The sequence below is a fragment of the Salmo salar genome, chromosome ssa07 (genome assembly GCF_905237065.1).
Source record: "Salmo salar chromosome ssa07, Ssal_v3.1, whole genome shotgun sequence".
Lineage (NCBI taxonomy): Eukaryota > Metazoa > Chordata > Actinopteri > Salmoniformes > Salmonidae > Salmo > Salmo salar.
The window spans coordinates 26,817,061-26,833,659 of record NC_059448.1 but is presented as its reverse complement, the minus strand read 5'-3'; the positions used below and the strand labels follow the sequence as shown (position 1 = coordinate 26,833,659).

Below are 16,599 nucleotides of genomic sequence, written 5' to 3'. Positions count from 1 at the left end.
CAAATCAATGAAAGGAAGTGAACAAGTGTACACTTGGGGAGAAAGAAGAGATTACTGGGATGCAACCAGTGCCTCATACTAACCCAATGCAACCCTCATTAGCACTATCAACATTATGTGTGTTTAAGTTGTGGTTTCCCAGGAGGTCTACCCCGGGGATGGTAGAGGGGAGGTACGTGAGGCGACGTTGGCTCCTTCTGCTGGGAATACGGGAGCTGGGCACCCCGACATGGACAGCTCTAAGTGGAGGTAATTAGAGGAAAGTGCCAACCAGCCGTGGAGGCCAAATAAAAGGAGCACGGTGGCACACCGCGGGAGAGAAGGGGGAGAGACATATACATGGTTAGCAGACGTTAATGCGAGTGTAGCGAAATGCTTGTGCTTCGAGTTCCGACAGTGCAGTAATATCTAACAATTCCCCAACAACTACCTAATGAGAATATGTACATATAAGTATATGGATGAGCGATGGCCGAGCGGCATAGGCAAGGTGCAATAGATGGTATAAAATACAGTATATACATGTGATGTGAGTAATGTAAGATATGTAAACATTATTAAAGTGGGATTATTTAAAGTGGCATTGTTTAAAGTGACTCGTGAACCATTATTAAAGTGTCCAGTGATTGGTTCTCAATGTAGACAGCAGCCTCTCTGAGTTGGTGATTGCTGTTTAGCAGTCTGATTGCCTTGAGATTGAAAAACAGCGTCTATCTCTTAGTCCCAGTTTTGATGAACCTGTACTGACCTCACCCTCTGGATGATAGCGGTGTGAACAGGCAGTGGCTCGGGTGGTTGTTTTCCTTGATCTTTTTGGCCTTCCTGTGACATCGGGTGCTGTAGGTGTCATGGAGGGCAGGTAGTTTGCCCCCGGTGATGCGTTGTGCAGACTGCACCACTGCTGTCCCTTCGATGTGGATAGGGGGCTGCTCCCTCTGCTGTTTTACCTGGGGCGGCCCATTAGAAAGTCCAGGACCCAGCCGCACCGGACGGGGTCGAGACCCAGGGCCTCCAGCTTGATGATGAGCTTGGAAGGTACTATGGTGTTGAATGCTGAGCTGTAGTCAATGAACAGCATTCTTACAAAGGTATTATTTTTCTCCAGATGGGATAGGGTAGTGTGCAGTGTGATGGCGATTGCGTCATCTGTGGACCTGTTGGGGCGGTATGCAAACTGAAGTGGGTCTAGGGTGGCTGATAAGGTGGCGGTGATATGATCCTTGACTAGCCTCTCAAAGCACTTCATGATGACAGAAGTGAGTGCTACGGGGCGGTAGTCATTTAGTTCAGTTACCTTTGCCTTCTTGGGTACAGGAACAATGATAGCCATCTTGAAGCATGTGGGGACAACAGACTGGGATAGGGAGCAATTGTATATGTCCATAAACAGACCAGCCAGGGATATATTTTCTTTGTTTTTCTTTCTGACCTGTTGATGACCATGTTTGTTTGTGTGGTGGTGTGACAACAATGACAAAGTAGGCTATCTTAAAATCTCACACGGGTTACACTGGAAACATCTGCTTTTCAGGTGCAGCACAGGATAATAGGGATGAAACACATACAGTTGATAATATTGAATCCCTTTATATGTAGAATTACAACACATATTTGTTGAAATACCACAGTTAGAAAAATGTATTATTTTGATCCAAAATGATGACACATTTTGTTTAGGAAACAGTGAATGAAGACGGTGAATATCCCGGTTAGGTACCCTAGCGGTTAGAACATTGGGCCAGGAACTGAAAAGCTGCTGGTTTGAATACGTACGCCGACAAGGTGAATACTCTGTTGATCTGCCCTTGACCGAGGCACTTATGCTTTTGACGCCTGATGTTACATACATGTAACAATGTCTTTAAAACATCCGCTAACTAACGTGTCTGTAAGCCATTAAAACATAAAATAACATCACTATGTTCTAGATTAAATCCCAATAAGCACCTTTGACACCATCTGGTGGCGGATCTTTGTAAATACCAAACTGGAAATCTTCATTCCAAATGGCACGCCTCTGCAGCTTGTCAACACGGCAGTTCTGCATTTCTGAAATTCAATGCATGCAAAACGCTCATTAGATGTCCAGAGACTCCTGAGTAAATTTTTGAAGAAAAACATACATTTTTGGCTAAGTATAGTCACTCGAAAAATTCACGTTGTGCATATGTAACATTAGGTGTTAAGTGACGCAAACTACACATTTTATGATGCTTCATATAAAATGACATTGTTTTTATATCTTTATTAAACATATCTCTCAGTGTTAACTTCCTATGGGTCCCAATTTACTTGCGCAAAATAGCAAACTGCCCATCTTAACTATCTAATCACAGGAGGTTGGTGGCACCTTAATTGGGCATAACGGGCTTATGGTAATGACCGGAGCAGAAGTAGTGGAATGGTATCAAATACCTCAAACACATGATTTCCAGGTGTTTGATGCCATTCCATTCGCTCCAATCTGGCCATTATTGTGAGCCGTTCTCCTCTCAGCAGCCTCCACTGTATCTAATAGACACCAATGAGAGTTGGGAGTTTTGAATACTGCCACTAGCGTTTGCATGATATGCAATGCATTTTCAGACTGGTTGAAAAATGTTTGAGTATTGATATTTGCATAGAGTGAGCACTGTGTGTATGTATATTCTGGCTGGATGTATTTCATACATGAAAGACATGGTAACTTTGCAATGCAGAAATAATGACACACTGAAGATAAACTTGCGCAATATATGTGATGCTGCTTTTATAATTTGGGTTTCAGAAATAATGAGTTAGATTTCATTATGACTTTTTATATTTAGTGGAAGCTGTTCCCAATGCAGAAATACGTATTGTTGAAAATGTGTGGATTGCACCCCTTTGTGCCCGATGTCACATATATATACAGTTGAAGTCAGAAGTTTACATACACTTAGGTTGGAGTCAATAAAACTCATTTTTCAACCACTCCACAAGTTTCTTGTTAGCAAACTATATTTTTTGCAAGTCGGTTAGGACATCTACTTTGTGCATGACACAAGTAATTTTTCCAACAATTGTTTACAGACAGATTATTTGACTTATAATTCACTTCATCACAATTCCAGTGGGTCAGAAGTTTACATACACTAAGTTGACTGTGCCTTTAAACAGCTTGGAAAATTCCAGAAAATGATGTTATGGCTTTAGAAAATTCTGATAGGCTAATTGACATCATTTGAGTCAATTGGAGGTGTACCTGTGGGTGCATTTCAAGGCCTACCTTCAAACTCAGTGCCTCTTTGCTTGACATCATGGGAAAATACAAAGAAATCAACCAAGACCTCAGAAAAAAAGATTGTAGACTTCCACAAGTCTGGTTAATCCTTGGGAGCAATTTCCAAACGCCTGAAGGTACCACGTTCATCTGTACAAACAATAGTATGCAAGTATAAACACCATGGGACCACGCAGCCGTCATACCGCTCAGGAAGGAGACGGGCTCTGTCTCCTAGAGATGAACGTACTTATGTGCGAAAAGTGCAAATCAAATCAAAGTTTCACCTTACAGTGAAATGCTTACTTACAGACTCTAACCAATAGTGCAAAAAAGGTATTAGGTGAACAATCGGTAAGTAAAGAAGTAAAAACAACAGTAAAAAGACAGTGAAAAATAACAGTACCGAGGCTATATACAGTAGCGAGGCTATAAAAGTAGCGAGACTACATACAGACACCGGTTAGTCGGGCTGATTGAGGTAGTATGTACATGTAGATATGGTTAAAGTGACTATGCATATATGATGAACAGAGAGTAGCAGTAGCATAAAAGAGGGGTTGGTGGGTTGCGGGACACAATGCAGATAGCCCGGTTAGCCAATGTGCGGGAGCACTGGTTGGTCGGGCCAATTGAGGTAGTATGTACATGAATGTATAGTTAAAGTGACTATGCATATATGATAAACAGAGAGTAGCAGCAGCGTAAAAGAGGGGTTGGGGGGGGGGGCACACAATGCAAATAGTCCGGGTAGCCGTTTGATTACCTGTTCAGGAGTCTTATGGCTTGGGGGTAAAAACTGTTGAGAAGCCTTTTTGTCCTAGACTTGGCACTCTGGTACCGCTTGCCATGTGGTAGTAGAGAGAACAGTATATGACTGGGGTGGCTGGGGTCTTTGACAATTTTTAGGGCCTTCCTCTGACACCGCCTGGTGTAGTGCCTGGCAGTGATGCAACCCGTCAGGATGCTCTCGATGTTGCAGATGTAGAACCTTTTGAGGATCTCAGGACCCATGCCAAATCTTTTTAGTTTCCTGAGAGAGAACAGGCTTTGTCGTGCCCTTTTCACGACTGTCTTAGTGTGTTTGGACCATTCTAGTTTGTTGGTGATGTGGACACCAAGGAACTTGAAGCTCTCAACCTGCTCCACTACAGCCTCGTCGATGAGAATGGGGGCGTGCTCGGTCCTCCTTTTCCTGTAGTCCACAATCAAATCAATCCCAGAACAACAGCAAAGGACCTTGTGAAGATGCTGGAGGAAACAGGTACAAAAGTATCTGTATCCGCAGTAAAACGAGTCATATATCGACATAACCTGAAAGGCCGCTGAGCAAGGAAGAAGCCACTGCTCCAAAACCGCCATAAAAAAAGCCAGACTACGGTTTACAACTGCACATGGAGAAATGTCCTCTGGTCTGATGAAACAAAAATATTACTGTTTGGCCATAATGACCATCGTTCTGTTTGGAGGAAAAGGGGTAGGCTTGCAAGCCAAAGAACACCATCCCAACTGTGAAGCACGCGGGTGGCAGCATCATGTTGTGGGGGTGCTTTGCTGCAGGAGGGACTGGTGCACTTCACAAAATAGATGGCATCATGAGGAACGAAAATTATGTGGATATATTGAAGCAACATCTCAAGACATCAGTCAGGAAGTTAAAGCTTGGTCGCAAATGGGTCTTCCAAATGAACAATGACCCCAAGCATACTTCCAAAGTTGTGGCAAAATGGCTTAAGGACAACAAAGTCAAGGTATTGGAGTGGCCATCACAAAGCCCTGACCACAATTTACTGATCTCTCATTCTGGATGATAGCAGGATGAAAAGACAGTGGCTCGGATGGTTATTGTCCTTGATAATCTTTTTAACCTTCCTGTGACATCGGGTGCTGTAGGTGCCTGGAGGGCAGGTAGTTTGCCCCAGTTGATGTGTTGGGTAGACCGCACCACCTTCTGGAGAGCCTTGCGGTTGCGGGAGGTACAGTTGCCGTACCAGATGGTGATACAGCGCAACAGGATGATCTCAATTGTGCATCTGTAAAAGTTTGTGAGGGTTTTAGGTGCCAAGCCAAAATTCTTCAGCCTCCTGAGGTTGAAGAGGCGCGCCTTCTTCACCACACTGTCTGTGTGGGTGGACCATTTCAGATCGTCAGTGATGAGTACGCCAAGGAACTTGAAGCTTTCCACCTGCTCCACTGCTGTCCCGTCGATGTGGATAGGGGTGTGGTCCTTCTGCTTTCCTGAAGTCCACGATCAGCTCCTTTGTTTTGTCAACATTGAGTGAGAGGTTATTTTCCTGGCACCACCTCCTCTCTGTAGGCTGTCTCGTCACTGTTGGTAATCAGGCCTACTACTGTTGGGTCGTCTGCAAACTTGATGATTGAGTTGGAGCCATGCGTGTCCATGCAGTCATGGGTGAACAGGGAGTACAGGAGGGGGATGAGCACGCACCCTTGTGGGGCACCTGTGTTGAGGATCAGCGAAGTGGAGGTGTTGTTTGCTACCTTCACCACCTAGGGGTCGGCCCGTCAGGAAGTCCAGGACCTAGTTGCACAGGTCGGGGTTCAGATCCATTTCCCCAAGTTTAATGATGAGCTTGGTACCATGGTGTTGAATGCTGAGCTATAGTCAATGAACAGCATTCTTACATAGGTATTCCTCTTCTCCAGATGAGATAGGGCAGTGTGCAGTGCGATGGAGATTGCATCATCTGTGGATCTATTGGGGCAGTAAGCAAATTGAACTGGGTCTAGGGTGTCAGGTAAGGTAGAGGTGATATGATCCTTAACTAGCCGCTCAAAGCACTTCATGATGACAGAAGTGAGCGCTACGGGGCGATAGTCATTTAGTTCAGTTACCTTTGCTTTCTTGGGTACAGGAGCAATGGTGGACATCGACACAAGCCTACCAGACGAGCTAAACTAGTTCTATGCTCGCTTTGAGGCACCAGCTTTTAGTTTTTAGCTATTGCTCACCTGAGGTAGAGTATCTCATAATAAACTGTAGACCACACTACCTACCTAGAGAGTTTCTATCTGTATGCTTTGTAACTGTTTACATACCACCACAGTCAGAGGCTGGCACTAAGACAGCATTGAATGAGCTGTATTACGCCATAAGCAAACAAGAAAACGCTCACCCAAAGTCGGGGACAGTGAATGAGGGCTGTAATGCAGTGAAACTTAAATCAGTTTTACCAAATTTCTATCAAATGTTAAATGTGCAACCAGAGGGAAAACAACTTTGGACCACCTTTACTCCATATACAGAGATGCATACAAAGCTCTCCCTCGCCCTCCATTTGACAAATCAGACCATAATTCTATTCTCCTGATTCCTGCTTACAAGTAAAAATTAAAGCAGGATAGATCAAAAAAAGTGGTCAGATGAAGCAGATGCTAAGCTACAGGACTGCTTTGCTAGCACAGACTAGAATATGTTCCAGGATTCCTCCGGCGGCATTGAGGAGTACACCACATCAATCATTGGCTTCATCAATAAGTGCATTGATGACGTCGTCCCCACAGTGACCGTACGTACATACCCCAACCGGAAGCCATGGATTACAGGCAACATCAGCACTGAGCTAAAGGCTAGAGCTGCCGTTTTCAAGGAGCGGGACTCTAATCCGGAAGCTGATAAGAAATCCCGCTACGAACCATCAAACAGTCAAAGCTTCAATGCAGGACTAAGATCAAATTGTACTACACCGGCTCTGACTCTCGTCGGATGTGGCAGGGCTTGCAAACCATTACAGACAAAGGGAAGCACAGCCGAGAGCTGACCAGTGACACGAGCCTACCAGATGAGATAAACTACTTCTATGCTCACTTCGAGGCAAATAACACTGAAACATGCATGAGAGAACCATCTGTTATGGAAGATTGTGTGATCACGCGCTCCGCAACCAATGTGATTAAGACCTTTAAACAGGTCAACATTCACAAGGCCGCAGGGACAGACGGATTACCAGGATGTGTACTGCGAGCATGCGCTGACCAACTGGCAAGTGTCTTCACTGACATTTTCAACCTCTCCCTGTCTGAGTCTGTAATACCAACATGTTTTAAGCAGACCACCATAGAGCCTGTGCCCAAGAACACTAAGGTAACCTGCCTAAATGACTACCAACCCGTAGCACTCACGTCTGTAGCCATAAAGTGCTTCGAAAGGCTGGTCATGTCTCCCATTACACCATTACTCCCAGAAACCCTAGACCAACTCCAATTAGCATACCGCACCAACAGCTCCACAGATGATGCAATCTCTATTGCACTCCACACTGCCCTTTCCCACCTGGACAAAATGAACACCTATGTGAGAATGCTATTCATTGACTACAGCTCAGCGTTCAACACCATAGTGCTCTCAAAGCTCAGCAATAAGCTAAGGACCCTGGGACTAAACTACCCCGGAACATGTCCCAGTTCACATGATCAAGACTATCTTGGAGCGTGGATTCCGATTGGTCAGACCAGCGTTGAATAGTCCTTAGCACAGGTACTTCCTGTTTGAGTTTCTGCCTATAGGAAGGGAGGAACACAATGGAGTCGTGATCAGATTTGCTGAAGAGTGTGCGGTGGAGGGCTTTATAGGCATACCGGAAGTTGGAGCAGCAGTGGTCGAGTGTTTTAGCAGCGCAAGTACTAAAGTCAATGTGTTGATAGAACTTCGGTAGCGTTTTCCTCATTTACTTTGATAAAATCCCCAGCTCCAATAAATGCAGCCTCAGGATATGTGGTTTCCAGTTTGCATAAAATCCAGTGAAGGTCTTTGAGGGCTGTCAAGGTTTCGGCTTGAAGTGGAATATACACGGCTGTGACTATAATCGAAGAGAATTCTCTTGGGAGGTAATACGGTCGGCATTTGATTGTGAGGTATTCTAGGTCGGGTGAACAAAAGGACATGAGTTTCTTTAATTTATCACAATCACACCATGAATGGATAATCATGAAACATACACCCCCGCCTTTCTTCTTCCCGGAGCGTTCTTAATTCCTGTCTGCACGATATACTGAGAACCCAGCTGGCTCTACGGACAGAGACAGTGTATCCCGAGAGAGCCATGTTTCCGTGAAACAGAGTATGTTACAATCCCTGATGTCTCTCTGGAAGGAGATTCTCGCTCTGAACTTGTCTACATTATATCCAGAGACTGAACATTAGCGAGTTATATACATGAAGCGGTGGATGGTGTGCACGCCTCGTTACATGTGAAACATTACGCAATGTTACCGTGTCTTTAGGACTCAGGGAAACAAGGCTACATGTTCAAGGACAAATGGAACTACTCAAACAGAGTATTCTTAGCAGCATAAATATTGTAATTTAGCTTTATGCTTTTATACAGTGCCTTACAGTGTAGACATTTTGTGACTCCAAGGACTCCATGGAGAATGTGTACACGGTTAATGTGTTTCTTTGGGTTCACCTGAGGTCAAGTCTGTCCTTGTGTGTTAACATATGGCCATTCCCAGACAGGTCCATTTTCCAGGATACAGGTAAACACAAACAAGTACTGGATACTAACAGGCTGCTAAATATTAAAGTTTTTGAAAATATATTGGTTGTTTGTATTTTAACAGGGTTTACCAGTGTATATTTGTGCATGAAAAGGCTACCATCATCAGGCCAAGAGACAGATTTTGTGCATTATATACTTTATTTTTTATTAACTGATCTTTATAATTTTACCACCAAGAAACGTTAATGTATAATGTTTCATATCAGTCAATGTTTTATTAATATAATTCTATACAATCATTATGCACCTTCATGTATTAATAGATTGACAATAATCATTTGGCAGTTGCTTACTATTTTAATACAATTTGTTTGATGAAAATAATATACAGATCAAATCATCCTGACGGTTATGGTGGAGATAATTGCAAGATTATGTTATAATACTGTAATTGCAGAAAATGGTTGTTTATGCAACAGAATAGAGGGTTCTTAAAACTGTGTCTGCGTGAACTGAACGTGGGCCTCTGGCAGATTTAATTCTGACGGAAGGCTTATGATGTCTTTGGGTGATAAGCCTAACAAGAACGCATTCCAAAGCATGAGTTAATATTTCTCTACTGGGGTACCGGGGGAGATGGCTCCAGTATGGACTTGGGGGCCAGACTCTGGTTTTTACACAATGAGAACAGTCTTTACAGCAGATACTGTTTGCTGTGAATTATTAGTATATTTCAAATGAATCCTAACCTTGTGACCCATTCCATACATCTGTGATTTGTCATGAACATCCAGGAGGATGGACTTTGCTATAAAATGCTGTGGCTTAGTCCTGCTGGTTGGGCTCTCAACGAATCACCTACGGTGAGGGGGGGGGGGGCTCGTTGACAAGCTCCATTACTGCAGTAATTAAATAATAAAGTTGACTTGTTTTGAAGAAATGTTAAAGTCTCTCCTTTTGATTAGAATAGTTCCATGACACGGTTATGATATAAAATGAAATGTTTCAGAAGTAGAGGCGTCTGTGATATTGATCTTTACCACTTAGTTATCGTAGCTGAGTTGTACAAGCAATGTCTTAAGGATTTAAGTCAGGTTCTGGGAATAAAAAGGGAAATCTGCCTATGCCTGTCTTTTGCAGACAAGTTGCATTTTAAAGTATGATTGGATCTGTTGTTTATGCATCTCGTACAATCACTGAGTAGGTCAGTCGTCTAAGTAACAATCCTCTATGTTAGGAATGAACGAGATGACATCACTCAGTTCGTCCAGGCTCTCCTGTAGCTGTTCAGCTGTCTGTCTGATCGTCTGGATGAACTTCATGGTCTCTGACTTGACCTCAGCCTTTGGTTCTTCACATCCAGGGTTCAGCTCAGTGGTGGAGTCGGTGTCCATCCCTTTTAACTTATTGGTATCAACAGACTGTTCTTTTGCCTTCGCCTGTCGGATGTTGTGGATCTCTTTGGCATCCATGGCAATGAAGAAGATATCAACCGCTACAAAAAAAGCAGAAAATATTCCTGTCGCCACCTCTGCCATACGCACTGCCCTGGCAGTTTGGGCTGCCACCTTGCCAATATTGGCCACCCGGAGTAGTCTGAAGAGCTCTATTGTGCCCGCAATACCTTTCCCAGCCCTTGCCCCAGCAGTAGCAGCGGCCTCTACATTTAAACCGGCACCTTCTATCTGAGAAGAGCTACTTTGCATGAGTGTCTCCAAACCCTCAGCGATGTCTTGTAGAGATATGACCACAGAATTCATCTTCTCCTGGAACTCTTTGATGATGTTCTTGATGGCTAGGCGGTCGGTGGACTGATTGACCATGTTGGTGATGTTGGATACTCCTGCTGTGGCTCCACCAGCGACAGCCACACCAACACCAACCCCAGTGATGATCAGGGAGGCGCCCAAAGTGAAGGGAGCCAGGATGAGCCCGACTAAAGAGGTGATTCCTCCAGCTGCCCCAATAACACCTCCTGTCAGACTGCCTATGGTGGTGCCTTTGTGCATACTCTCCAAGCCATCTGCCAGAGCTTTCAGCTTGTACAAGGTTGTCTGGAGTTCCTCCACAGTTTTCTCACTCTATAGAAATTAATGAATACATGTTTATTAATGAATGAAAATGTAGATGGTTACCAGACATATTGAACGATTGAACGATTGATATTTCATAGTAAACCTTTTTTGTGAGGAAACTGATAATGAAGGGTTTCGCCATGATTTCACCAGCTGAAGGCCTAATGGTTGGGTCTTGTTGGAAGATGTCACACAGGAGGTCGCAAATCTCCGGTGAGAAGCTCTTTGGTAGAGATGGGTAAGAACCTCCCAATATTTGGGGGATGAGCTTGATTGTGTTCTCTGCAGTGAACTGAGAAGAAAGAACTGTCTATGATCACACAATATCCATCATTATCTAGGTGGTGGACAGGCAAAATAGAACAAGTTCAACTTGTGTCAGAATTATTGGATTTTGATCGACCCTTCAAGTCAGAATTTTGCAACCCGAGTTTACAAGTTTTTGTTGTCTGATCTTTTAACTTTTCAGCTGAAAATTGATAAAACAGAGCAATCTTACAATCTTAATAATTTCTATAAGATACATGTTGCTAGGTTAACTTTGTCAATGTTAGCTATCTTAAGCTAGCTGGGTAAACACTTACCTCATTGGTTGAATAATTATTTCTACTTTAAAACTATTTGACTGCACTCATGTTGTATAACAACTTCACCAACTGGAAAATGTGAAATAACAGCGAGCATTTGAATGCAGGATTACTTACTGCACCCTGAAGCATACACAACTCATACAGCACACATCCCAAGGACCAAATATCACTGCAAAGGATGGAAAATAAGTACATTAATTCTCATGTAATTATTATTATTTTACACTGCATAACCCTCACTCTTATTTTTACACATATACACCTGTTATAAAGCCTCTATAAATGTTTCATAAACATATCCTATGGTAACACTGTGTGTGCATGTGCGTACATGCGTGTGTGTGTATGTGTGTGGTGTAACAGCCATGTCAGTAGATCTCTGCAAATGTCAACTTACTTCACATTTTCATTATTGTCTAGGTCATCTTATTGGCCTGGTTTACCTAACGTATGGCTTGTGACATATATCATGTCATTTTATGATGCCACATCGTAGGCCTTGTGACAGAGGGTTCAAGTTACAGTAAATGAGGGGTTACCTAGCATCAAATGTTTTGTTAGCTTTTGTGATTTCATTCTCATCTCACGTTACCTTGAACAATTAGGGGAATTGTAAATTATTACCTCAATGTTCTTACATTTTTCCAGGAATATATATTTAAATATGTGTCTAAAATATTTTCTACCTTTGGTGTCATACATTTCACCAGTTAGAACCTCTGGGCCTAAATAACCCACCATTCCATCCTCGTTGGTAGTCCTAATAAAAAAAATAGGCACATTAACAGAATATTTTTTTTCCTACTCATTTATGTAATCAAAAATACAAAACTATTAATTGATGTAGCTATTAATGTATGTTGTGTAAATTCATCATGAGCCTTTTAGAATTACCAAACTAACATACTTATCATTGACAATTGCAAACGCTCCCAAACGAAGTGTTTCAAATTCTGTGAGAAGTATGTTCTAGTATAGATAAGAAAATACCAGGTGAGGTGTTAAGCAACAGTTTATGACATTCCATTATTTAATTTCGGCCCTGATATGAATCATAACATACATTGGTGTAATAATCTCTATTTGTATCGCTGTGAAGTCAACAATCCCCCCCCAAATCATGACATGCAGTTGATTGTTTTACAAGGCTTTACATAAAATCTTACATTTTATAAACCCTCCTTTTTCTTTAAGTTTATTTCCAGGCTATCTATAACCTAATAACCTTTACAAGATGTTTTATTAGCATTACCTGGGGTCTCAGTTCTCTGTGAAGAAGGCCCTGGTCATGTACATGCTTCAGGGCCATGCAGATCTTGACAAACCAGTCCATAATCTGTGAAGGTATCAAAGTCATGTATGCTTTGCCTAAAATGATGTGATGTGGATTCCTCTAGTTATTACTTCAGCTACCTTCTCAGAGTACTCTTCTGTAGGGTTAGTCATCTGCTCTTGTATCTTCTGAGAGAGATTTCCCTTTGCACAATGGTCTGTCACTATATAGTAGCAGTTATCCTCTGTGAAAATGTATTTTGCGTGTGAATACTACTTGAGAATACTAATCGTGCAACATATTAATACTGTAGTTGTTAATTTTTTGATTTTGCTGATACTGTATTAACTTATAATTCCAATACATTGTCTCTGAAACAAATGAAATACTTAAAATGACAAATAAAACAACAAAGTTAATGATGTAGTTACCTAGAAATGAGTTTTTGTAGCTTACAATGTGGGGGTGACAAATCTGTTTGAGGCTTTCAACCTCTGAGACAATATCTCCAGCACTGGAGTTCAGGACAGATGTCTGTCAAAACAAATGATATGTGGCTTATTGAAAGATATAGGCATGTTAATTATTTAGTTTATCTTTATGAATACATGTCATTATCAATCATTATTTTCGTACCTGCAGAGGTGCTTATAATTGAAAACCAATTATGTATCCTATCCCTCTGTGATCATTCCCAAAAACTCTAAGATGTAATCGATTCAGAAATAACAAATAGTTCTCACTTACCTCATTCAATTTGATCTCTTTAATGACAAACTGGTCACCATGTTTGTCAGTAGCGATGACACCATTCTCTACCTCCTTCTGGATAGTGTATCCTTTCTTCTCTAGGACACTCTGTGTTTTCCCCATCTTTAAATTTCACTGGAATCTGTGTTTCACTCATGTCAATTAGCAATGTACACCTTTTTTTAAATCAATAAAGTACATTTTAATATACACAGAGGTGACAAAGCATTTAGGAACACCTTCCTAATATTGAGTTTCACCCCTTTTGCCCTCAGAACAGCCTGAATTCGTTGAGGCATGGACTCTACAAGGTGTCGAAAGTGTTCCACAGGAATGCTGGCCCATGTTGACGCCAATGCTTCCCACACACGGGATACTGTTGAGTGTGAAAAACCCAGCAGCTTTGCAGTTCTTGACACACTAAAACCGGTGCTCCTGGCGGCTACTACCATACCCCGTTCAAATACACCATTCACTCTCTGAATGGCACAATTGTCTCAAGGCTTAAAAGTCCTTCTTTAACCTGTCTCCTCCCTTTCATCTACACTAATTGAAGTGAATTTAACATGTGACATTAACAAGGGATCATATCGTTCACCTGGATTTACCTGGTCAGTCTATGTCATGGAAAGAGCAGGTGTTCCTAATATTTTGTACACTCAGTGTATAAACACATTGGTTTTTAATAAAACAAACATACCAGTAAGGTGTATATGTTATTAACACAGGTTTACCTTTGCTTGTCTGTCTGCTTGTTGTGCTGCTGGATTACCTCACCTACGATTTGAATATTGTCTGTCTTCTGGTTGTGCTGCTGTCTTACCTTACCTACGATTTGAATAGGAGTTCCAGTCTTATATGCAGGACTCCTCTACTTATGTGGTTTGATCAAACAAACACACCCATATCCGCATTACATGTTAAGCAATAATGGATGAATTATCAACCAGTGTGTCACCTGGGAGAGACTATAGGGAAGTTTGGACTAAACCAAAACATTCAGATCATGTGATTTACAGGAAATCCTATTGTATGCCTTTAGGCTGAAGTAAAGTTCAAATGATGAAACAAGAGCTGTTTAATGTTGTCAACTTGTTCGTTTTTTCCTGATTTTATTGTCCTCTGTAGCTGTGTGTTTCTTCTTCTTATTATTTTTTGGGGGAGGGGGGGGGCATAATGGGTAGATCAGCTTTAATATTGCAGGCAGATTCTGGCTTCCATCAATGTAACTGTCTGCATAATTTCCAATCCTCCACATATTTTTGCAGTAAAAATAGAAAATATACAAATGTATTTTTTTTAATGTATTTTCCTTTATTATTTTTCTCTAACCCTACCATCCCTTCCCTTATTGGAGTAAACTAATGGACAACAACACTTAGGCTTCTACTTCCAGCTTGTACATACTTTATACATTTTACGGACACAGTATATTTTACGGTAGTTATCTTCTGTTTGTTTTTAGTCCCATCCTTCAGCTCCACTCAACCCCTCCCATCTATCTCTGAACACCATCCAATTTTGATTTCTATTTGCCATATATTTTTCAACTGCGCTGTGATGTTTCACAAAAGTGCTGAACCTTTCTATTCTCATAGATTTTACATATTGAAAATGAAAGGCAAGTTTTTTTTGCTAAGAGTATTGTTATATTATTGATTGATTGACTATGCCTTTTTAAATCACCTAGCAGTGCTATTTTCAGAGTTAGCTCCAGGTAAATGTTGCAATTCTTCAGCCATTCCTGAACCTGCAATCAAAAACAAGCTACATTTTATGGACTGTACCAAAACAAATTATCTGCAGAGCTGGGATGGTTGTATCCTTCATATATATAACATTCTATTGGTTGCAAAAATGTTGTATAATAATTTAAATTGAAAAGCTCTAAGTTTTGAATCCAGCATTGTTTTGTGTCAGTTCGTAAACCATGTGCCATGGAATCGGTACATAAAAAATCTCTTCCCAACTATTTTGCAATCAATATGGCACAGCTGTAAATGTTTTGGTCCTTAAGTGAAACTGGTATACTTTTTCATTTATCACAATTTTCTTTAGCCAATTTTGGTCTTCAATGCATGGCTGACAGAAAAATTCCTTAATTTCTCCCCCTTTCACTTGCTGCAATTAGTTGGTTGTAATTTTGGGTAGAGCATAGATTTTTGTTAGCTGCATGTGTGACATAACTCCACCAGTCCTATTTATGATATTATTTACAAAGATTATAGCTTTTATTTTGTATTTTTTGATCAATTAGTATATTTTAGTTTAACCATAGTATTTGTTGTAATATTTGTTCTGTCTTTTCTGGTGGATTAAACTGAAATTGCAACCAACTTTCTATGGCTTGTTTTAAAAATAATAATATTTTTAAAATTATTTCATTTTCAAATAACCAAAAGTGAGATGTTGTGATCTGAATAAAGGGTAAAGGGCCATTTTTGAACATGGGGTGAGACATTCGTACTAATCTGCTAGAGAACCAGTTCAGTTTTAAGTATACATTTTGTATGACGGAACCCTTTAGTGAGAGGTCTAATACTTGAACATGTTAATAATTTGTGCCTTCCGAATTCATATTCATTATATAAATAGGCCCATTTAATTTTATCTGGCTTGCTGTCTGGCTTGCCATTCCAAATAAAATGGAACATTTTTAAATACGTAAACTGGGATATGACTAAAGAGTTAATCAGGGTGATTTGCCCACAAATAGACAGGTATTTTCCTTTCCATGGTAGCAAGATCTTATCCATTTTTGTAACTTTCTATTAAAAGGTATTGTAGTGAGATCATTTCTTTCTTTTGGGATATGAATACCGAGTATGTCCACTTCACCGTCAGACCATTTTATTGGTAAACTACACGGTAATCAAATCAAATTTATTTATATAGCCCTTCGTACATCAGCTGATATCTCAAAGTGCTGTACAGAAACCCAGCCTACAACCCCAAACAACAAGCAATACATGTGAAAGAAGCACGGTGGCTAGGAAAAACTCCCTAGGAAAAACTCCCTAGAAAGGCCAAAAACCTAGGAAGAAACCTAGAGAGGAACCAGGCTATGAGGGGTGGCCAGTCCTCTTCTGGCTGTGCCATTTGGATATTATAACAGAACATGGTCAAGATTTTAAATTGTTCATAAATGACCAGCATGGTCAAATAATAATAATCATAGTAGATGTCGAGGGTGCAACAAGCACGTCCG

At 41.1% G+C, this 16,599-nt stretch overlaps 1 protein-coding gene across 5 annotated transcripts; it reads right to left on the bottom strand.

Annotated features, from left to right (window-relative positions):
• Positions 1–8,882: 8,882 nt before the first annotated feature.
• On the bottom strand, positions 8,883–14,297 carry LOC106609024 (apolipoprotein L3-like). Of its 5 annotated transcripts, XM_045721812.1 has the most exons (9): positions 14,126–14,297; positions 13,389–13,533; positions 13,073–13,175; positions 12,782–12,885; positions 12,621–12,704; positions 12,276–12,337; positions 11,483–12,128; positions 10,882–11,070; positions 8,883–10,784 (listed from the first exon to the last, which is right to left on the bottom strand). In XM_045721812.1, exons 7-9 carry the CDS (start codon positions 11,561–11,563, stop codon positions 9,909–9,911), a joined length of 1,146 nt encoding a protein of 381 aa, XP_045577768.1. In that variant the 5' UTR covers positions 11,564–12,128; positions 12,276–12,337; positions 12,621–12,704; positions 12,782–12,885; positions 13,073–13,175; positions 13,389–13,533; positions 14,126–14,297; the 3' UTR covers positions 8,883–9,908. The 5 variants fall into 5 exon arrangements, with proteins under 5 accessions (XP_045577768.1, XP_045577769.1, XP_045577770.1 ...); XM_045721813.1 differs by lacking the exon at positions 12,276–12,337; XM_045721814.1 differs by lacking the exon at positions 12,782–12,885.
• Positions 14,298–16,599: the final 2,302 nt, after the last annotated feature.

Coding starts and splice junctions, on each gene's coding strand:
- LOC106609024 (XM_045721812.1), bottom strand. CDS start 11,563: ATGTACTTATTTTCCATCCTTTGCAGTGATATTTGGTCCTTGGGATGT. Junction 11,071..11,482: donor TGTGTATGCTTCAGGGTGCA/GTAAGTAATCCT, acceptor CTTTCTTCTCAG/TTCACTGCAGAGAACACAAT. Junction 10,785..10,881: donor TCAGTTTCCTCACAAAAAAG/GTTTACTATGAA, acceptor TAATTTCTATAG/AGTGAGAAAACTGTGGAGGA.